The sequence below is a fragment of the Rhamphochromis longiceps genome, linkage group LG10, assembly GCF_057381845.1.
Source record: "Rhamphochromis longiceps isolate RC_006_pf linkage group LG10, R_longiceps_female_GT1.1, whole genome shotgun sequence".
Lineage (NCBI taxonomy): Eukaryota > Metazoa > Chordata > Actinopteri > Cichliformes > Cichlidae > Rhamphochromis > Rhamphochromis longiceps.
The window spans coordinates 24,272,937-24,297,261 of NC_140566.1; the positions used below are offsets into that span (position 1 = coordinate 24,272,937).

Sequence of the window (24,325 nt, forward strand, 5' to 3'; positions counted from 1 at the left end):
TTGATGGTATGGGTCTTATTCCTACAATGGAAAGGGCTCATCAGCACTTGTTCGTTTCAATTGAGCTTTATTTATATAGCACCAAATTACAATAACAGTTGCTTCAAGGTGCTCATTATTGTTAAGAGGCTTCATATTGTCTCACTGTCTATTATCTATTTGCTGCTTTACCCGCCAGTTCCTGGTCCTTTGACATTTTGTTGTTTCAATACCCTTTTGAGCTTTGCTCATATGTGTGGAGCTTCCATGTTATGTAGAAGAAGTTTATCTACCAGTTTGTTACCTGGTATTTATACGAATTATACCTTTGTGGGTATAGCCAGTATGAGTATTGTTAGCCACTCATGTGATATTCGAATAGAAGTGGATCATGGCAGGTCCTTGTTGCTGTTTGCATACACAAATGCACACAACTGCCACATATCATCTATATATAGTTTGTCATGCCAAGGGGACAGACAAGAAAAAATACTATAATAAAATCTAAATGGGAACTTCATGTATATTTTTACTGCAAATGTAACCCCCTGCTTTGTAGTGTCCAGTTGAACAAATTGTCTGAGTTCAGAGAATGATGGTAAACAACTGAGAGGAAGATGGAGAGGAGTGGAGCATTAGTGGTGTACATATGAGCTCACCTCACAATATGTCCAGTCATTAGTACCACAAGCGCACATCCTTCTCTTTTAATGTGGTTGGAGTGTTTTCTTTCTCTTAAGAAACTAGCTGGATATTACTAACTGTGGCTGTGAGCATCCATCATATAGATTATGTATGTGTAATTATCATAGCCACTAAAACATACCCAATAGACAAAACCTCTGAAAACACATGCACACTTAAAAGGTTTAAAGGACTCCCAGTGCTAATATAAAAGGGTAGACTACTGGTTTCCATCCATCTATCTCCTTTATAAATTCATCAGTGTTTTTTTCCTTTCTCAAAGTTCCACCACAAGTGTTTCTTTCTTACTCTGTATGTATCGCTCCATTAGCCATTCTATTTTCAAATTGAACTTTATGTGACTTAGAGGCAAATGTAAAACCGCTGATTTACCAGCTTTTATTCATGCTATGGCAAAAGTGCTCCATAACAAGTAAATAAGGTTTTGGAACAGTGGACACTTTATCAGCATAGCGAGATGTAAAACTGTTAAAGTTAATTAATCTGTTACCGTGCACACAAATCTCAAAGTATTAATCATGCTTCAATTCAGATCAACTCAGATCCTATGGTACAAAAGTTTGTATTAGTATACAAAATTTCACACCTAGACTATTATTGAAGGATTTTCTTGCATTTGAAAATGCCATTCCTACATTATTTATAATGCTCAGTGTCGCTGTTACAGTAATATACAGTCTATATGCTGCTGTATAGCCCTACCTTCAAAAGAAAACTGATTTGATCAAAAGATACAACACTGACTTCATAACAACAGTAGCTGTGAACCTTTTCAATAAATCATACCAAGATTAGGATCAGTCAGCCGTTAAACATTGAACACTAGCCAAGAAGCATCTTCGTGTAGCAGCTTTACAAACTTGTAGTGTAGTAACTTTACAAAATGTATGGCTCTACACAAGACGACAAAATTGGTCATTTCAGCAAAGCTGTTTTAAAAGCCATAAAATGAAACAAAGTAATTAAGACAGCTATGTACGTATTCGATAACTTTTACATGTACTGAGGGGAAAGTAAAAGGCACATTACATTAGATGTTTCAGTCGATATGTGCTCACTATGAAACTATCATTTCATTACAGCATCTCTGTCAAGTTATAGTTATATTTTCTGCACCAGTGATCCCCATCATATGGACAGCCACTTCCACTCTATCTCGCTGTTGCCATCACTGCTTATCAGAGCCCATTTTGGAAACTGCAGACATTCTCTGGGGTGTGAATGGTTTCCACACGTGAGCTTGCATGGCTTATTTATTTATCTTATCTTTAGATGTTCCGCCCCTGTCCAGGCATCCAAGTGAGCTGCAGCTTGCTGTATACTGCAAAACTTTAAAGATATTTTTTAATTACTAAGAATAACATTAAAGTCGCTTTGAACTTTGTAAAATCAAAGTTAGTTGCAGACATATTTAGAGTTGAGTATTCTTCTCAGCTTCACTGGGCTATGCGTGAAGCAGGCATTTGTCGGGGGATGGATTTCAAGTATCGATTTTTGTGTGAGAGTGATGGTGATGTTTGTGAATGTGTATGTGGACACATGTGTTTACGCATCACAGAATGTCTATTAATATGTATTAAGTTGATATGCATTTCGTCTGATAAACTGTGGGGAAAAAATAATCCAAAGGACTTGCTTGGTGACTTTAATAATTTTCAATAAACAGTCAAAATTTAGGGAGTCACAGCATACTGTATTTCAAAGTATTCTTATTTCAAATGTTTGCAAATGCCAAATGTGTTTACAAGTTTTATTTACAATATATTTAGAAAAAAAGTATAGATGTGAAGAATAACATGATTGTTTTGATTCATAATGCTTTATCATGACCTTGCATGCCAGTGGTATTTAATATATGTATTAGAACTTGGTATTCTTTTATAATAAGTATATAAAAAAACACTTTTTTTATTATCCCTGATTATCTTCTGCCCATAGCAATATCAAAGCCAGTGTTTTATCTCCTTCCAAAATCCTTCTTTGCCCATTAAAACAAATCAACTGAGACATTATTTCATAAGCTTGATAAAAATGCCTGGAGTCAGATTTGGTCAGGGAGATATGCCAGAGTCCCAGTTAAATAGCTTTAGTATTGTATTGCTATCTCCTCTGATGTTATCGTGAACAATTTCATTTACTTTTGGTCTGGCGGTGCTCTCTGACATTGGAATCCATAAGAGAAGGTTTTGTGCTAGTGTAAAATAGATATCGTCACCCCGTGTTTTATTATTATTTAAAACTTATTGTTTTTTTTAATCTAAGTTCTGTAATCTTGTGCCAGTTAATAGTTACAAAGCCAAGTTTCTTATTTCACCATTTTGTAATTAATAGATATACTCTCAACTAATTATTTATTTTGTGTCTCTTACTATATTCCTTGCAGTTAATTTCATATGGGATGGGAATTAAGACAATCTGAATGTGCTAAACACTTTGACACAAAAACTTCAGTAAAATAAAATTGCAAAGTCAGTCTAAGGGTTAAAGTTCTTAGGTAACTAAAAACTAAGTTATAAGAGCACTGGGTCAAACTTCTACTCATCTATGCTATTACAGTACAGAGGTGTGTGTAGTCCTTGTTTGTTGACAGTTTGTTTTTCCTAACATGCCCCCATTCAGTCATCCACTTCAGTCATGCAGTAGCTCTGTTCCCCCCTGAGTGTGTCCACAACACAGATTGATAATTACTGCTATGACCTCATATTGTCAATTCACCATAAGCACATGGCTCAGAAAGACTCTTGTTGTCTAGGTAACCCTCTCATGTATTTACTACCAGGTCTTCTACAAGTCAAAGATATCCTTCGCACTCATTGGCTGTCATCAGTGTTGGTCAAGTTACTTGAAAATAGTAATTAGTAAATAATTACTGATTATTTCTCCAAGAAAGTAATCCAGTTACTTTACAGATTACTTATTTTCAAAAGTAATTAGTTACTTTTAAAAAACATGATACACAACCTGAATACGTAATAAAGCAATAGACCTTTCAGCCCAATTCTATTTTTTCTGCATAATCGATCATATAAAATGTATTTAAATGAAAAAGTCTTGTTTTAAAATTTGTTTTATTAGTTTTAATATTTTAACTTTATGCATCAAGCAAAAATTTAATTATTTGCAACAGTCTTGTTTAATCTAATTTGATCGGATATCGGAGAGAAATAAAAAATATCACAAAAACGCCTCACAAAACTTGCGACATGGCGTAACTCGGCTCATAACCGTAGCACGTCAGAGCAGTATGCGTCACGTGATAGAGCGGCTGTGGCGTGCGAGACCTGTCGCTACCAAACCAGCATTTCATCTCAGAGAAAGTTATCCCAGAGAGAAGTAAAGCAAGTGTGTAAGTTCATCTCTGAATGTTTGTAAAGCATTCCAACGTTAAGCATAACAACCGATATATGGAGCGACTGCCTCTTCCCTCTCCCTCGCTCTCCTGCTGCTACTTCAATCATGAAACTGATCAATGATCAGCTGATCGGCTTTTCTGTCGCGAGTCCGTCTCTCTTGTTTGTTTTTGGCCCACTTTGCACCAGAAAGAGGGAACCAGCGGCTAAACAACAGCAGCACGTTTAAGCTTGATAAGCTGTTGTTAGAATTTATTTAATATTACTTTCTACACCAGGATCCATTTCTACACGTAATAAGCTAGTACTTTTGGATTTTTTGTCGCTTAAAAAATTCATCCAAACTAAAATTATTTCTGTCTGCCCCTGACCAGTCCTGACTTTATTTCAGTCATCTCAACTAATATAATTTCCTTATACACTTCACTCCATGAGGATTTTTTTTCTTTTCTGGCACCTGTACTGAGGAAGTCATTTTACCATTCCTTCTTTGGAAACTTTTTGTTATAGAAGAATGACCGAAAGTCACATACACATTAACAAAAAAAAATTACAATAAGTAAATAAATAAAAATAAAAAGCAGACAGATAAGCCTCCATCGAACTTCTGCTTAGAACTTGTTCCTGTGCTGCCATCATTAGTGCCTGTGAGCTGTCTTTCAGTCCACCTTTGTCTAACCATTGATAGGTTTTCTTAATATCAGCCACTTCTTCTACCTGTCAGTGGTGCATGCAGTGCAGGGGCCTGTCCTTCCATGATATTTCCTACTCTTGCTCCTCTTCTTTCTTGGGTTTCTTCTGCCTGAGGTATTCACTAAGCACACGGTCAGTTGTGGCCATCTTGGATTTGGGTGTCCCATTCTTGGTTCTGACCAGAGGTGTGGACTCGAGTCACATGACTTGGACTCGAGTCAGACTCGAGTCATTAATTTTATGACTTTAGACTTGACTTGAAAAAATGTTCTGAGACTTGTGACTTGACTTGGACTTTTACACCAATGACTTGGGACTTGAATTGGACTTGAACCGGTTTACTTGAAAAGACTTGATATTTTACCCAAAATATAAAATTTAACATGCATATTATATAGAGATTGAAAATGTGACGTCATTCACGGGTAGAACCGCAAAGGATTCTGGGAACTCGTGGCAAGCGGTAGTAGCGCACGCAGGCTTTCAATTGAAATCAGTCACACAGCGATAAAAAGAAACACAAAAATGTCAAGAAGCTGTTGTATTATTAACTGCAATAGCCGGTCGCATGACAGCCACGGGAAGCCGACGGGTAAAGAGATCGGTTGTTATCGGATTACGTCGTTGAAGAGAAATTGTTCGAGCCATGTTTCCGAAGTAACAAAGACGCGACGGATGGCCTGGATTGCAGCCATTCAAAGATCAAATATAACGTCCCAGAACACTCCAGCTCACAGGTTAGTCTGCTCCAAGCATTTACACGAAGGTCAGTATTTTTTAGTAGTTAATACGTCATTTTTCATAACATAATTGGTGATATAGGTTACAAGCAAGTCTGGCGCTGAACAGAAATTGTCGCGCTATGCTCCTTTGTTTATTGTGCATAAATAGTGAATTGTCCTGACACAATATTGTGTTTCGCTTCTGTTATTATGGTACATTAACAAAAACATACTTTTATTCACAGGATAAAACAGGTTTTTTGTATCACTAATTGCCCAGTACGATTACAGCATACAATATTGTTGTCACTGCTACATTTCTGTGATGCTACCAGAAATTATTTCCACTACTAATTAATTACCCTTGAGCTCAAAGGTCCTATTAATAAACGGTTAACGAATGTGTATTTATGACGACAATTTGTGAGACTGGTAAACTTATGATACGTACGATGGTCTTTCGTTCTACACGGTGCATTTCAAGGTCCTGCACCCATCCGTCGGTAAACTGTACCTGGGCTTGTTGCAGTGACCGGAAGTTACTAAACTTCACGAGTGTATGCACTCACTCCAAGAACCGTATGATTATAAATATGCATATAAATATGCTACAATGAGATAGCTGACTTCATCTAACTAGCAAATGTTGTCCAGGCTACGTTGGTGATGCAGTTCTTTTTAATGTGTATGATATTTTTGTCATGCGATTTTAAAGCCGGTCCTACAACCGCATCCAAGAATAACATGCAGCGTATCTCAGAACTGTCGGTGAAAATTATTCTTGGAGCTAGGTTTAATTGAGCTGCATTTTAAAGAGGTGCAATTTCACAATTTGTGTATATTTTCTAAGTTCACTATTTTGTCATGTGTTGAGAAAAACACAGATTTTAAAATTACATGGTCTAATATTTACATTTAGCATAACTGCAACATTATTTTTTCGTTTTTTTTTTAAAGACTCGAAAGGACTTGAAATTCAAAGTTTCAGACTTGTGACTTGACTCGGACTTTTACACCAGTGACTTGAGACTCGACTCTGACTTGCCTGACATTACTTGAGACTTGACTTGAGACTTGAGGATAAAGACTTGAGACTTACTTGAGACTTGCAAAACAATGACTTGGTCCCACCTCTGGTTCTGACATTCACTAGTCCTAGCCCACCTTCCTTACACTTAGTGTACTGTCTCAAGGTGCTGGATTTGGGGTGAAACCATCCCTGCATAATAGGGAAGTTTCTTTTCTTGCCGTCAGTGGCTTCTATCTCCTCTTTTGGCCAGCTTATTATCACAGCACGATATTATTATCAACTAGAAGGACATAGGTGTTGATTGCCTAGATGTTGTTCTTCTCAGGACTTTCCTTACTCTCTGCAAGAACTTGATGATTGCAGATTTCCTAGCGGCCTCTTGATGGTTCCCATTTGCCTGTGGAATTTGCAGGTACTTGTAGCTGTCTTCGTTGTTTGTAGTGTTGCCTTCTGGTAGTACAATCCCCTCAGTTCTGACTACTTTCCCTCTCTTTGTTGCCACCTGGCTTCAGTCTCTCAGGTTCAAGCAGCTGGCCATAGCTGTGAGACTTTGCTTGACAATTTCTAAGGCCTCAGGTATGGGCAGCTTACTTCTTATGCATCCATTTGTTATATTAGCAGCACCAATAGTTGGCTAATCTTCCTCCATGCTGCCTTTATCTTGATGGAGGGTACTGCCTTTTGTGACTGTTTATCTTGTAGCCAAGCATCTCAGTGATCAAAGTTGCTGTGGTGTCACAGTAGTGATTGTCCATGTTCTAGTAGACCTTAAGAAGGTACTTCACGTAGTCTTGGTAATCAGCCACAGAAGGTCTAGGTTTTCATTTTAGCTATGATCCTAGCTATCTCTCAGGTCATCTCCTCTCACACTCACAACCGTTAGTTCACATATAAATATTTTGCCACATTGCAGTTATTGCGAAGTGCACAGTAGTGAGAGATCTAAATAGTAAGGGTATCTTCATGTTGAGATGGCTTTGAATAAGATTTTAACACACAGTAATTGCACTACTGAGCTTTACTTGTGTAACTAACAGAATTAATATGTTAGTTACACAAAAATTAATGACCAGCATTCATTCTTCCAAGGTTGCAGTATTGCGAACTGTTATATGTGTGGTTCAAGGAGTGTTAAGAGCACAAAAGTCGATTGTTTTGACTAGAAAATAATAACAGGTAAACAAACCCACAACTTAGAAACATTTCAAACCATATATACACTATGCAGGCCTTTTGAGGAGAAGGAAGCAAATAGGAATAGGAAGCATATTTAAAATGCACATGCTTTTACAAAAAAAAAAATTCAAATGAATAAAAGAGTTTTTCCTTGCGGACTGCCATGAATTTTTCATCAGTAAACCAAAGCCCAGTGACTGCATCTAAAGTCAAAAGACTGTAAACTGGTAACAAATGCAAACCTAATCATTACTAATTAAATATACAAGAACGACATGGGATAGATCGTGAACAGATATAGTGTGTAGACCTTATTGTCAATCAGTTATTCTTGTTGCTTGTACTGTCTCGCAGATGGTTACACTACAGATGACATTGAATTCTACTGGCGAGGAGGAGATAATGCTGTGACAGGAGTAGACAAGATCGAACTTCCCCAGTTCTCCATTGTGGATCATAAGCTCATTTCCAAGAATGTTGTCTTCTCCACAGGTAACGCATCATAAAAATCATGATTCATTATCATTGTTACTATTATTACTAGTAATTTTACTTCATTATTATATCTCTCAGTGTCTCTGTATATTCATAAAAGAGTTTAGATGTTTCATACTTTATCAGTACTGACTTTTTTCACTGTTTCAACTTATATATATGAAAAAATAATTTCCAGAAATCCTAAACATCATGAAAACAAACAGGCATACAGATCTTTGAATGAATCATTGTCTTCGGAGGCAGATGATACCATGACATTTTAACAACAAACAAAAGAGAACACTGCCTGATATAATGAAATATTCATATGTTCAAGTTTTTCATATTCATGATTTTGTCATGCAAACAAGCATTTGTGAGCAGGACAGTGATTTTTTTGGTGATTAGTTAAAGCCGCTGCACTGAATGATAGCGTAACGTAAATTCAATATGAATGTTGCAGCTGCACCAATGAAAGCTTGTTTTGTCTGCACACACTGCTTGTGCGTGTATGTATGTGTGTTGTTGTGTATTGGTATACTATTAGTATGCAAGAAACTTTACCCAAGTGTCTACCTGAAGTGTGCTGGATTTTATTACCCAATATAGAAATGGGGGAATTCCCCTGGTGTCAAACATTCACTGGATACAGCTTGGTTATAAAACTGTCATAATTATAGTGCTAATTTGAAAAACTCTGTAATTGGAAAAAAAAAAACCCTCAAAGAAATGTGTTGTAGTTGGACAATTGTAGTAAGACTTTATTGTATACCAAATTTGTATTTGTTTCTATCACATATATGCTGACATTTCAAATAACAGGCTATACAGGAATAACCTGGATTTGTCCTCATTCATCTTCATAGAACAAAAGTCACAAGATCACGAAAGTTAGACTTTATCCTCTGGATACCACAAAACAAATTTTAGTCAAGAATTGCAGAGATTTTTCCTCTGGCCTGACAGAACACCACTGTCATTGACAGAACCACGTGATCAACATGGTCACAAACCCCTGTTTTCCTAATGAAGCATGTTTCAGCCTTCAGATTTTTAAGCTTTATTTTGAGTGTGTGCCATGACCTTTTTTTTAAGGAAGGTAGTAAAAAACAGTTGCTCATCAGTCAGTGATATTGGAAAGAACAAATTTAAATTACTTGGTTCAAACTGATCCTGATTACTGATGATTGTGTTCATATTTTTTGCCACACACCTGATATCTTTGGCATTTCACATCTTTTATGCCATGGTCCTGGGTTGTGCGACCCAGTGTTGAGTTTTATGTATCTTTTGTATTCATTTATGCTCTAGCTTAGTTCGTCTAGTTAATTTCTAGGGTGCTGCTTAGCCCTTTGTTTCTTAGTTGTTTATGTCATCTCCTCCTGTACTCAGTCTCCCTGGTTCGTGCATCTACCTGTCATGCGTCATGTCTGTGTGGTTAAGTTCAGGTCACGTCTAATCTCCATGTTTCCTGTTTTACTTTGAAAGTCTGTGTCTAATGTCAGTGTATGTAGTTTCGCTTTCCCTGTCCTGTCATTAGGTCCATGTGTATCAGCTGTTCCCCCTTATGTGTTTCCACTTCCCTTGATCATCCCTTATGTGTATTTAGTCTTTGTGTTTCTTTCAGTCTGTGTCGCGTCATCTGTGTTCCCACCCTCCATGTTTTCACGGCCAGTCTTTGCAGTCATCTTCATAGTTTTCTGAGTCTTTATAGTTTATCACAGTATCAGTTTCCCAGTTTAGTTATAGTTTAGTTTGGTCACGGTATTTCTGCTTTGTTTGAACTCTATGTCATCAGCCATAATAAAGGCTCGCTTTCAGTTTAAGTTCACTCCCGTCTACTCACTTGCGTTCGCACCTGGGTCCACCACACACACCAGCATTTCTTCTCCACAGACCGTGACATTTTCTCTTTTTTAAACATTATTTTTAATTATTATTCTCCTTTCTCCAAAGGTTCTTACCCTCGTCTGTCTCTGAGTTTTAAGCTGAAGAGAAACATTGGTTACTTCATCCTACAGACATACATGCCTTCTATTCTCATCACCATCCTTTCCTGGGTCTCCTTCTGGATCAACTACGATGCCTCTGCTGCCAGAGTGGCTCTAGGTAAGGTTCATAAAACAATAAATAGGCCAATAAAAGGGGAATATGTAGTTGAAAGCTTGCCCAACCTGTGTGCTGGTTGTACTAAATACAAAAATGAAGAGCATGCATCTTACATTCTCTTGTTCATCTTTTCTCATTTTATCTCTAGTTGCTTATTTCCTCGATTTTGTGAACTTTTTGAACTTTACACATAAACCACACTGTTACTGTATCTTTTGCAAGTATTGTGGGTGTTAGTGGGTCAAATATTAATCAAGTATAGGGTTAAATCATAGAACTATAATGATGGTTGACTAGGCTGATTTGTTTCTACTTTTAAACCAGAAACCGTCTGTTCTTTTTTGGGGAGCCGCAATTTCCTCCAGTCATTCTTGATTATGTAAATCCCATGTTGCCTGGGAGATTTGTAACGAGCTACTCTGTGTTTATCAGTGGTTCACTGTCTTCTTTTTACCGAATTCCATTCATTCAGCTTAATCTATATTTCTACCCAACCCCTCCTTTTTGTCAACAAGGCAATTTTGCTGATTGACGACTGGGCTATATGTAGTGGTCCAGGGGAAGGCATGCATGGGATTTAATGAAAAAAGTTAATGTTTTATAATAGAGGCAGGTCAGAGTTGGGAAATGTTTGGCCACCTCCTTCGCCATACTAGATTCAGAATCTACTTTATCCTGACCTCCTTTCAGGCATTAAAATGGACTTGTAAGGGCTATGTCACATGATCACTATGTGCAAAAATCTGTTGTTATTGTTAAGCTCTTATCACAACAGCTTGGGAAAATTGTTTGAATCCTATTTTGACCAGTATTAATTTATATTAATTGGCTAGAACTCTTGGGATGCTCTGAAAAAATGTTTCTTAAAGCCTGGATGCAATGACTAGCACAATTTAAATGCCATAAAAATCAAATTAAATATATAAAAAAAGTAAAATAAGTCTATAATGCTGCTCATTTTGAATGTGATGCATTAATAATAATAATAATAATAATAATAATAATAATAATGGATTGCATTTATATAGTGCTTTTCGAAACCCTCAAAGCGCTTTACAATTCCAATATTGATTCACTCTCACATTCACACACTAGTGGAGGCAAGCTACAGTTGTAGCCACAGCTGCCCTGGGGCAGACTGACAGAAGCGAGGCTGCCATATCGCACCATCAGCCCTTCTGGCCAACACCAGTAGGCAGTAGGTGAAATGTCTTGCCCAAGGACACAACGACCAAAACAGACAGAGCTGGGGATCGAATTGGTAACCTTCCGGTTACAAGATGAGCGTCCCAACCCCCTGAACCACTGGGTTTCCTCACTTGCAAAAATATGAACAGTGTCTAATTTTCAAATTCAAATTCAAATTTTATTTGTCACGTACACAGTCATACACAGTACGATATGTAGTGAAATGCTTGGACAACTGCTCGTGACCTAAAGAAAACAAAAAAGGAAAAGGCTATGAATAAGATAGGAAATAAATATGAAAAATTAAAAAGGGTAAATTTAACTAGGAAGGAATAAAATATAAATTAAGGTTAAAAATGAAATAACTGTACAACACAAATTAGAATGAAGGGTAAATTTAACTGGGAAGAATAAGATAAAATATATAAATTAAAGTTGAAAATAAAATAACTGTACAACAAAATACACAATACACAATATAGAACTATATAAGAATGTATGAAGAAATCTAAATATAAATAAATATATACACAATAACAGCAGCTGTACAAGTATTAACCGGAAATGAAGAATATAGTGACCAGTGTTGTGCAAAAACAAAGTCCAGAAAGTCCAGTGTGTGTAAGAACTATATGTGTGGGTCAGTACTGTGTGGTGGTGTGATTGAGAGACCGTATCGCCTGCGGGAAGAAGCTCCTCCTCAGTCTCTCTGTGTTGGTCTTCAGGGAGCGGAATCGCTTTCCTGACCTCAACAGAGAGAACAGTCTGTTGTTGGGATGGCTGAGGTCCTTCACGATCTTCCTGGCCTTGGTCCAGCACCGCCTGCTGTAGATTGAGTGCAGGTCAGGGAGCTCGGAGCGGATGGTGCGCTCAGCTGACCGCACAACCCTCTGTAGAGCTCGTCTGTCCTGCATGGTGCTGTTCCCGAACCAGGTTAAGATGTTTCCCGTCAGGATGCTCTCTATGGTGCAGGAGTAAAAGTTCCTGAGCACCTTGGAGGGCAGTTGGAAGTCTCTCAAGCGTCTGAGGTGGTAGAGACGCTGACGGGCCTTTTTCACCACGGTGTTGATGTGACAGGACCATGACAGGTCCTGCGTGATGTGAACTCCGAGGTATTTGAAGCAGTCCACTCTCTCCACTGGGCACTCGTTGATGACAGGGGTCTGGTAGTTCCTCTCCTGCTTAGTGCTGAAGTCCACTATCAGCTCCTTTGTCTTACTGACGTTTAGAAGGAGGTTGTTCCTCTGGCACCAGTTCTCCAGATTCCTAATCTCCTTCAGGTAGGCCGTCTCGTTGTTATCAGAGATCAGGCCCACCACGACGGTGTCGTCAGCAAACTTGATGATGGTGGTGGAGCTGGTAGTGGCCACACAGTCATATGTGTACAAAGAGTACAGCAGGGGGCTCAGAACACACCCCTGGGGGGCTCCAGTGCTGAGAGTGGTGGAGGCTGAGACATGTCCGCCCATCCTTACTACCTGTGGTCTGCCAGTTAGGAAGTTGGAGATCCACTGACACATAGATGAGCTGAGTCCCAGATGCTCCAGCTTGGTGGTGAGTGTGGAGGGAATTATGGTGTTAAATGCAGAGCTGTAGTCTATGAAGAGCATTTTAACATAATTCCCCCTTCTAGTGTCCAAGTGAGTGAGTGATGTGTGGAGGAGATGAGAGATGGCATCGTCTGTGGAACGATTTGGACGGTAAGCGAACTGTAGTGGGTCCAGTGTGTCTGGTAGTGAAGAAATTATGAAGTCTCTGACCAGGCGTTCAAAGCACTTCATCACTACTGAGGTGAGGGCTACAGGGCGATAGTCATTGAGAGAAGCAGGGTGGGGTTTCTTCGGGACAGGAACAATGATGGACTCTTTGAAGCATGTGGGGATCACCGACTGAGATAAAGAGATGTTGAATATCTCAGTGAACACAGGAGCTAGCTGGTATGCGCAGTCTCTTAGGATACGACCTGGGATGCCGTCTGGTCCTGCTGCTTTCCTGGTGTTCACTCTCTTGAAGAGCCTTACTTCATGCTCGGAGATGACGAGCACGTTTCCGGTGCTGGCAGTATCTTCCTGTCTGCAGCCGTTAGCGCCGCTAACACTAGCATTGTTGGAGACCTTAGCTGCAGCCTCGAAGCGAGCATAGAAAGTGTTCAGCTCGTCTGCCAGAGTCACGGCCGCGTTCGTCATACCGGTTGTTGGTGCTTTATAGTCCGTTATTGTCCTTAGTCCCCGCCACAGGCTCCTAGAGTCACTCTGTTGGAGTTGTGACTCTAGTTTCCTCCCGTAGCGCTGCTTCGCCTCTTTCACCGCCCTCCGCACGTTATATGACGCGGCTTTGTACGGGTCCATGTCCCCCGTCATGAGTCCCGTGTTGTAGGCAGCGGTGCGGGATCTCAGAGCGTCGCGGATGGTTTTATCCACCCACGGCTTCTGGTTGGGAAACGTTGTGATAGTCTTTGTCTCCACGGTATCATCCGCTAGTTTCCCGATGAATCCCACAACCGCTTCCGTAAACACGTTGACGTCATCGTCGGAGCTGTTTCTGAACATGCCCCAGTCTGCGTCATCGAGTGCGTCCTGTAACGCGGCCACCGATTGATCCGTCCAGCGCGCGACCTTCCTCTGAACCGGAACTTCCTGTTTCAGCCTTTGTTTGTATTTTGGCATGAGGAAGATGGCGGCGTGATCAGATTTGCCAAACGGGGGGCGGGATTGTGCCTTGTAGCCGTCCTTGACCGTAGTGTAGCAGTGGTCCAGTGTCCTTTCACCCCTGGTGGGGCAGGTGATGTGTTGATAAAAGTTCGGCGCTGCGCGTTTGAGGTTGGCGCTATTAAAGTCCCCCGTCACAATAAGCGCAGCGTCCCGGTGTTGTGTCTGGTGCTGTGTGAGTGCCTCATGCAGCTCGCATAAGGCGGTGACCGTGTCCGCTTGTGGTGGAATATAAACGGCACTTACAATGACCGATGTAAATTCCCGAGGTAGATAAAAAGGACGACACATGATGGACAGTAGTTCCAGATTTGGTGTGCAGGAGCGTGTGAGAGGAACAACGTTCGCACTGTTGCACCAGTTGTTGTTCACCATTAAACACACGCCGCCTCCCCTTGACTTCCCCGAGTCCCGTGTCCTGTCCATGCGGTGAACCGAGAAGAACTCGGCCGGCTGGATGGCGTGGTCCGGCACCGCTGGGTTCAGCCATGTCTCGGTGAAGCAGAGGAGATTGCAGTCCCGAATGTCTCTCTGGAACTTTATCCTGGCCCTGAGGTCGTCAAGCTTGTTCTCCAGTGACTGGACGTTGGCGAGCAGGATGCTAGGCAGAGGTGTGCGGTGTGCACGAGCTCTCAGCCTGTTCCTGACGCCGGCTCGCTTCCCTCTAGGCTGCCGCCGCTTCCCTTTGTTCTCCCTCGAGATCTCACTCGGCCAGCTCGGATCCGGAGTTAAAAACTTCGAATTGTGAGTACATTGTATACCAATAGAAACAAGAGTGTCACTGTCATACCTAATGTACCCAATGGTGATGATTTTGCCGATTTAGAAACGCTGAAAACTAACTTAAAAAACAAAGACAAACAAAGACAAAGAAAAAGTGGTCGGAGCAGTCGTGACGGGAGCCGACCTCACCGACCTCACCGGCGCCATCTTAAAAAATTTTCATGGTATTTTCATTTGAGAGACAGGATATCATGGCCCTACAGAATATTGTAAGGTCATGCCATTTGACCCCTGATCTCAGTTTTACATTTCACATCTTCCTTTCTTTCAGGTTTACCCCAAAATGTGTTAAATCTTTAAAGAAAGTATTGGCAAGAGAAAGAAAATGAACTGCATAGTTAGTTAGAAATATACTGTAGTGTAATATATAATAAAGTTACTCATGACCACTTATATACAGAGTAGTACCCATTGTTTATTACCTACTCCTACATAATGTTTGTGTAATCAAAGTAAACACACGTCGTGCTGCCCTTAACCAATTTTTACTGTACAACAAGTACGTTAAAAACAACAACAAAATTAACTAAATAAATATACACTGAATATGCAGTGTTTGTGTGCACAAACTTGGCCAAACAAAGATAATCCTGATATACAAAACACAATACTACTCCATTAAAATGAAATGAGTGAGCTGCCTCAGCAGAGTTTGCACTTTTATAGTACTTGATGTTATTTTTTGTTGTCGTTCTTATTGTAATTTAATTTAAATGCAGCATTTTAATGATTGTTAAATTAATGTATTCTAATTTATTTATATGTTACTCACTACTTTAGAAATTTTGTTCCAATTGTTCACTAGAATTTAAATAGTACTGCTGTTTTTTCAATGAATGAGGCATATGTAGGAGGACACGTAAGCACTGTAATTTAACCATTTTAGTAAGTTCTCATATAAGCATTAGAATCTGGCTTCTCTTACCATTTCTCATTTCCTTTATATGAATAGAACAGTGCTAATGTAAGCCCAACACATGTACATCCAAGAGCGAACATTGTGTTAAAAATTACAAAAAAAAGGGAAAAATTGCCATGTAATAACTCTTGCAGGGGTTTGTGTGCCGTGCATAATAAGCAAATTCTCAACACATTGATATGCATAGTCTGACAGTTTGCTTGGGAAGGCTTTGGAAAAACTGTCTTTCTCAATAGGAGTTCTCCACTAATGAACAAGATCAAGGTTGACATTTGAATTTCAAAATACTCCACTTCAGGTTCTTCTTCTAAAGCATATTTTTAAAATCATGGGGCAAACCCTTTACTTTCACTGATCAAGGTCACCTAATCAATCGAATCAGCAGCCAGCATTTGGAGGCATTTCAGCCAATGGTGCGCAGCAAGTCACTGAACAAACCGTTGTCCGTCTTGGACAACCCAACACACCAGCTGCATTCCACAAAAAACCAGCAGTGCACATTCTCCCACAGACTTATCCAACCCTGCTGAAACAAAGGACGCTTCTGGAAATCATTCTTTGTTTTCTCTATAAAACTCTACAACAGCTTTCCATTTTTCTGATAGGTGAACACAACTGTCAGAACATAAGCTTCCTCACACATTTCTATATTTGTCCCTCTTACTGACATTTTTAAAAAAGAGTACATATTATTGAGTTGCTCTGCTATTTGCAAGAAATCTATTTTCCACAATCTCAGTCTTTTTTCAATTTTATTTCCTTTTATTTGGTCACTATTATTAAGAAAATTTTACACTTCCCAATATTATACAGTAAGGCCTTCACCTTATATGTGAAGGCCTTACTTTCACAACGTTATTAATATTCCTTCCTTCTTGAATTATTGTACTCGTGAGGTTTTTAGAAAAGTTGACTTCTGACTTTGTCATTGAGGTTCAAGGTCACTTAGATTTGAACTCATTTGAGATTATTAGTTGATTCCCGTATGGCATAAATTTGAAAATCCTACATCGCCACATTCATGAGTTATTGCATTGATAAGATTTTCAGAGAAGTATACCTCTGACCTTGACCTTAGACTCACAGGCCGGGACTCAGACTTGTCCAAGATTTGTCGTAGATTTCTCTATGGTATGACTTCTTTCTTGAGTTATCAGATTGACAAGATTTTCTGAAAACTGGACCTCTGACCTTGATCTTGAGGTCAAAGGGCAAAATTGCAGTTTTAAATCTGACTACTGAATTTCTCAATATCTTTTTTTGTGTTTTTTGTGGTTAAGGTATTACCACTGTGCTGACCATGACTACCATTAACACTCACCTGAGAGAAACGCTCCCCAAAATCCCATATGTCAAGGCCATAGATATGTACCTGATGGGCTGCTTCGTCTTTGTTTTCCTGGCTTTGCTGGAGTATGCCCTAGTAAACTACATCTTCTTTGGCCGGGGCCCTCAGCGTCAGAAAAAGGCAGCGGAGAAGACAGCTATGGCCAACAATGAAAAGATGAGAATGGATCCAAACAAGGTAACTATCTAATAGCTTAGCTTGTCCCTGTAGTTTGGTCATCTACCTGCCTACGAGCATTTAGAAAGGACTTGTTGAGTCCAGTATACTCATTGCATTGGTCACTTTGCACAACATAGTTGACATCTTCACACAGCCACATCCATTTATGCTCGCCTGAGGTAAGGTACCCACTACAGTATTCTCGTGAACGATAGGTGTTGGCACTTAGATAATAAGAAGCCAAAACTGGAAGTCAAAAAATTGCTAAGTTTTTTTTTTCCCCACAAAGTCTCATCTTTTCAAACTGCTGCAACATCTCACTTTGTATAGTCTGCAAATCTCTGGCCTTCATCAATAAAATGGTGATAAGAACCAATGTGATCCTTGTGTCTTCAACCCAGCATTGGCAGCAGTAGTACAATGTCCCGGGTTACACAATTGGCAAAAGGGTGGCTTGCAACAGAATTATTGCAACTTGGTGTCAAATTGACGTTAACGTTGTTGTATAATGCTGCTCTGCCACCACAAGAGGACAGGTATAATGGGGCCCTTGTTGAGAATTAGTATGGTTTTCAGAAAAATGTTTACATAAACAATTAAAAACTAGAAACATATATTTGAATACATAGGCAAACCACATCTGATGTTTTACCTCTACATGCATGAAAATGCATGAAATCGCATTTACAGTGAAAATGGATTATTCAGATTGTCTAAAGAGTCCAGAATAATAATTAACAACATTCACTGTTAAAGCAGCTTAGTAGGATTGTTGTAGCCCGTGTTTGGAAGCCAAAATGACTCGTGAAAAAGAGGAGGGTCTCGGAGACAGATGGCTTTTCGCCTTGACAAAATGCAAATGATCACCATAACATGGCTGCACCTGGACTGCTGAAATACTCAAGGCAAAATGCCAAAGAAAACCAAATAGAAAAATAACTGCATTTATATCCTTTGACCTATTTCAAAGAGTGCACAGTCTATATAGCAATTTAGGAATTCTGTTCTGTTAACCATTTAGGTTATGTCTACATGGAATTTGAAATGGAAACACTAGAACAGCGGTTCCCAACCTTTTTGCGCCACGGACCGGTTTATGCCCGACAATATTTTCACGGACCGGCCTTTAAGGTGTCGCGGATAAATACAACAAAATAAAACTAGTACCGGTACCGAAAAAAAGAAGATTTATTCATAACACACGTGAAAAGACCCAGGAAAACAGAGTTAACGATAAAAACGATAACAAAATAACGCTGAAAACCGATAAAAACCCTGAAAACCATACATTTCACACCTGAGCCTCAACTCTCGCGGCCCGGTACCAAACGACTCACAGACCGGTACCGGTCCGAGGCCCGGGGGTTGGGGACCGCTGCACTAGAAGATAATTATTTCATAAACTGCAAAATGTAACAGTAACAATTTTTTTTAATCCAGTCCATCAACTGAACCACAGCAATATTGTTTTGTTTGAATGTGCTTGCAGTGGCTGGTGGGGAATGTAGTTGGCAGAGATGACACGCTGTATGCAAGAATGAAACAACGTGATATGGATGGCCATGAGTCATTGTGGGAACCAATCTTTGTGGATGATGCAGCAATTGGACTTGATCAAAAAAATAAGGTATCTGAAAATGATGTGCAGGTGATTTCAAATGAGTTTTGTGCTAATGTCAATGCCAATGTCTCAAAAATAAACCCAACACTACATAAACTTGAATCTAACAAACTTTACTCTTTTACTGGGCAGATGGACCCACATGAAAACATCCTTTTGGGCACCCTGGATATTAAGAACGATATGGGTGTTTCAGAGCTGGCTCTGGGTCTCAATGACCCACGGAATACCATGTTGACATATGACAGCTCAGCCCTACAGTATCGCAAAGCAGGGCTGGCCAGGCACAATTTTGGCCGAAATGCATTGGAGCGTCACATGACTCAAAAGAAAAGCAGACTACGGAGGCGTGCTTCACAGCTAAAAATCACCATCCCTGACTTGTCTGATGTAAACTCTATTGACAAATGGTCACGGATGATCTTTCCAACTGTATTTTCTTTCTTTAATGTTGTTTACTGGCTTTATTACGTTAATTAGGATAAAAAAAATGTTTTTAATAAAAAGGACATTCATGAGGGCAAGACCAAACAGCAAATATGTTGCTAATTTTGTCTTTGTGTCTTGTTTGTTTTCTATCCATGTGATCTTGTAATTGCTAGACTGAATCGGTAAATTACGGACTGGATCTGTCATAACTTGGAAAAGAACATTTGCTGGCTTACACGTGAAAACCTTACACTAGAGATTACAAACATAAGGTGCCTGTTCCTGAGTATTTGTTTAACATTTTATGTATTATGGGATGTGTGGATCTTTCCGTTATTTAAAATGTTTGCGTTTCTTATGTTTTTATTACTTTAGATTTAAACTAAACAGTAATTGCCAAACTGTTATATAAATGAGATATGAATGGATAAGCTGACACTTTATAATGACCATTTACTTTTACCGATACTAATTCAAAGTACTTGAAGCAAGTTTCAGGTTAATAGGGCTTTCTGTCTCAATTATATCAAAATGTCATGTTTATATGGGACACGGGGGCCTGAAATATACTTTTTTAGGATTTTGTTATTTGAAAAATCATTGAAAATGGGGAAATTACCAAAACATTCCAGATTGATTGAGTAAGAGTTGCATGTTAAAAGAAAATACAGTGAGTTTATTATGATTGTTGGGTGCTATCCACTGTGTCAGACAGCTAAGGGAACAAACAATATTATTCCTGTTATTCACTTAAATGAGATTTATTTTAACAGATGCATGACAAATTAAAGGATAATCCAACATATAATCTATTAAGATGGTGCTGGGCCACCATGTGTCACAAAAATCAATTCAGTGCATTTTCACATTCATTCCCCAATTTTGTGGAACTCTGCTGAAGAGATGGAAAATTAATCCAAAACATATTCTCTTAGTTGTATTCTAATGTAATAACCAAAATCTCTGTTTGGTTTATTGGTTGGTAGGTTTTTGGACCACCTTCCCACAAAATGCCACTATCGGCAAAACAAAGCCACCGGTTCTCCCCACTTGATCACTTCAGTGATCAGTGACTTCATTGTTTTTCCTTTAATTTGTTTCTTATCTGTTTATCGTTGTTACATGGGTTTGCTTTAAATTGCTTGATGATATAATGATTGTTTCTTCGTCTCTTGTTTTGTACAAAAAAAAAACAGTCAGTGAAATTAAATGGGTGCCTGTGTTCGATGGAAAGAATAGAATTCATAAATATACAAGCATTATGTCATTATAGTAGCAACTGACACCACGATTTGAATATTTATTTTGACTTTTTTGTTTCTCTGTTTCTTTGACTCAAATGTGTTTATTTATTCATCTTAATCCCAAGCTAGACTTGTATACTATATATGGGTATAAAATTACCATGTATTGTTTTTACATTGAAAAATATGTTGACAATCACAAAATATACAGCTGTCAATACACAATGAATTTAGAACAATGACAAAATACTTGCTAACAGTACTGCCCAGAAGGTGGAATTTATGTGGAACAACTGATTATGCACAAAAGTTGTTATAAGCCATAGAGGCTCAATAGTTCTTCTAACATCTGGTGCTCATGGGAGTGTTTTAAGAGAAACCTTATTGATCTTTTTACACTATATATTTCAATTTCAATTTAAAACAAACCTAGGGCAGCGATACACCAGTTCCAAAGTCCCTTTCCTGTAGCTCTATACTATTTAGATCATCAAATTGCTCTGTTAAAAAACAAAAACAAAACTAGAGGTAAAAAAAAAAAAAGAGTAGCAAAGCCTCACATGTGAAATTGTACCTACATAAACATTGTTAAATATAGTGGAAGAGGGGAAAGCTAACTTCAGATATTTACCTAAAACACAATCTTGCGCATATTGCTGAAGTCCTCTGGAGTGATATTCATTTTGAGTCTTAAGGCATGAGTGAATACTCTAAGCATTAATATGTTAATGTTTAATCAAAGTGTGGCCAAGAACAGTTATGACCCACTGCATGCTCTGTGTAGAAGTAAATCTTTTTTTTTTCTAATTACCCAAATATTCACTCAGTTTTTGTGTTTAATTCATTTCACAAATACATATACATAATGTTTACAGGTTTATTAAAAAAATGTCTTAATAGTTACTTGTGGTGTTATTAAAAATACAATTTTCTTTTCTAGAAATAATTTACTTAACCATTATAGTCACTCTCCAACAGCTCACAAACAAGTTAGACACACTGTGCAGATTCAAGTGAGCTTTCAGCTCTGGTATTTATATATGTTAATTATCAAAATAGTCAATTTCACACTGCTTTCTTAAGATTGAAAACTGTGCATTGTAAGTGAAATATTGTATTTTTGTTCAATGGTTATGGTGATTATGTCACAAAATTTGTCGTCTTTGTTGTTTTAATATAGCTTTCTATCTCTCTCTCTCTTGCTCTCTTTTTGGGTCACTTTTAGAGGGATCTACTAGAAAATGATTGTTGGTGTGAATCTCTGAGGAGTTCAACAAAAAATTTGGGAACATGTTCCAAAAGCATATTTATATATGTATATAGCAAACATATATATTGTTAATCAGAAATTGAAACATATTAATACATATTAATAAATACTTAAGAACTTTCTACACAACAAAAAAAAAACAAAAAAGATTTTCAATAGCATTTATATTGTAACATGGAAAGAGAGAATGCAAAAGCAGATGTAATGTAAATAATCTATTCAACAATGTCACTTGATCACTTTGATCTTATGCTATTAATCGGAGAATAAGTATTTGTTTTTGCCAAAATGTAAACATGTCTTGATGAATGTAGTTGATGTTCCTTTGCAGGGTGTTTTTGCTATAATGTTTCAGCAAATGTATACGAGATTTTTGTACCAATAATTAGCTAAACACAGCTTAGTCCACACCACCACTAACACAAAAACACACAAATACAAAAGGTCATGTGATTAAGAGGCTAATAATACCTTGTATCAGACCAAAAGTCAAACATCTCAGGTCAGCACAGTTCACACTATTAACAACACCGACTACAATATACTTGTACTTAAAAAAAAGAAAAAGAAAAAAGAAAAAAAAGCGGCTTGGTGCATTTGTTTTATCTGTTCTCCCTGTAATTTATTTCCCTTCTCCTGTTTAATATAATGCTCATGATACAGTACAGTACACAGTAACTATATTAAAAGTATGGTACAGTATTTGACCATAACCACAATCTAGACATGGCTAGTATTTAAAAAAATATATACAATAATAAACAAAGTTATTCTATCCACATCAGCTGTAGACATATAAAGATAACTCAGATTTTAAAAACAAATCTTAATAATAGTGCTGTAACACATGATGTATCTGAGTATGAGTGTGGGAAGTGGGTGCATGTTGGCCAGATAGCAATGCATTTCCAAAGCACAGTTTGGATGTGTGTTTGTACTTCACAGCACTTTTTTGTTTCATATATTTTTATACTTCTATATTCCAATGTAAAAATGGCAAAACCCATTTTTCTCTAAACCTTGTAAAACAAGTTTGAGCATTTTTCATATTTATACAATGCTTATTGGTTGCATTGCCCCTTAGGGATAGTGAAAATGTAATGATTTGTATGATAACGAAATCCTGTCAAGATACCTTGTTTAAAATTTAATTCATATAAAATACATGGTTGTAAATGGTTTGAAAATGTTTTTTTTTCTTAATTCCTGGAAAGTTAAGGTTTTTGGAAATTCTAGATTCTATTTAGGAGAATCTGGAACGAATGACATCTTAAAAGCCTAAATGGCACATCTTTCTGGCTGAGTATGTCTGCACACAGTCACAGAAGAAGCCTTAGCCTCCTGCTGCCCTGGACCTCTTTCCAAGCAGCATCAATCCTACTCACTCTCAACACCCTCCACCTTGGAAAACCCTTGTATATGGCACTCATAAGAACATAGCTGCACATTTTTGAAAGACAAGCTCTGTAAAAATTATGTCTTTTCTTGGGAAGTGAAATTATTTCCCTGATAATAAATATTATATACAGTTCAGAGAATGCCTGTTTTGCACTTATTTCAAATGAGGGGGAAAAAGCAGAGTGATCTCAATGCATGGCAAGTATTCCCAGTTGTGTAAAATTAACAAAAAGTAGACAAATGCACTTGAATTATGACCGACTGCAACATATAATGCAGTTGATGCTTATGCAGTACAAAAAAGCTAAAACGGGTCATTTTCTGACATGATGGCTTCTTTTTGTGATTCATCTTCTGGAAAGCACATACCAACACTTCAGAAGGTTAATGAGTCATTCACATATGTATGAACTTTGGAATATTGTACACAAATCTGTAAAATTAGTAAAACTGCCATAAGAAGACTCTGCACCTGTACATTTCCCACTGAAGAATTTTGTTGAATGAATAATTGAAAGAGCCCATTTTCACTGGAGCAGAGTTTTCTCTAAACACTCTTCCCATTATAATGAAACACACACACACACACACACACGCACACACACACACCTATGTTTTAACATGACTGTAGTCCAGCCAAAGCCAGATAAATCAAAAGAACTTGCATGTGATAGCAACAAAATTGTATGTAACTATGCATAACCTTTTCCATTCCACACAAGCAGAATGTTATGCTGAGATTTGAAACAGAGCCACCGTGGTGTAGAAATAGAGCTCTTGTGGCTCTGAATAGGAGTACATGAGTCATGACATAGAGCGGTAGGCAAGCTTGGCATCGCAACAAAGACATTAGAACGAGTGTGAAATGTGTCTTTTTATCTTTCACCCACAACACCTTTTTTGGTCATCACCCACAGTCTTCAGTTTGCGATTAAACTTACAAAGGGAAGCAGTGACTGTTCAGCCAATATATCAAACCAGCATTTTTTTTAATGGTGACTCAGTGTTGAGGGATAA

The 24,325-nt window shown here is 38.3% G+C and overlaps 1 protein-coding gene across 1 annotated transcript in view; it reads left to right on the forward strand.

The window, feature by feature from the left end:
- Positions 1–23,347, forward strand: part of gabrb2b (gamma-aminobutyric acid type A receptor subunit beta2b) — a 68,040-nt gene extending 44,693 nt beyond the window's left edge. The window contains exons 6-10 of the mRNA XM_085421061.1: positions 8,010–8,147; positions 10,089–10,241; positions 17,120–17,364; positions 18,836–18,973; positions 19,100–23,347. Of these exons, the coding sequence (XP_085277187.1) occupies positions 8,010–8,147; positions 10,089–10,241; positions 17,120–17,364; positions 18,836–18,973; positions 19,100–19,447 (1,022 nt within the window). The 3' untranslated portion in view covers positions 19,448–23,347. The remainder of the gene's footprint in view (positions 1–8,009; positions 8,148–10,088; positions 10,242–17,119; positions 17,365–18,835; positions 18,974–19,099) is intronic.
- The last annotated feature ends 978 nt before the right edge of the window (positions 23,348–24,325 follow it).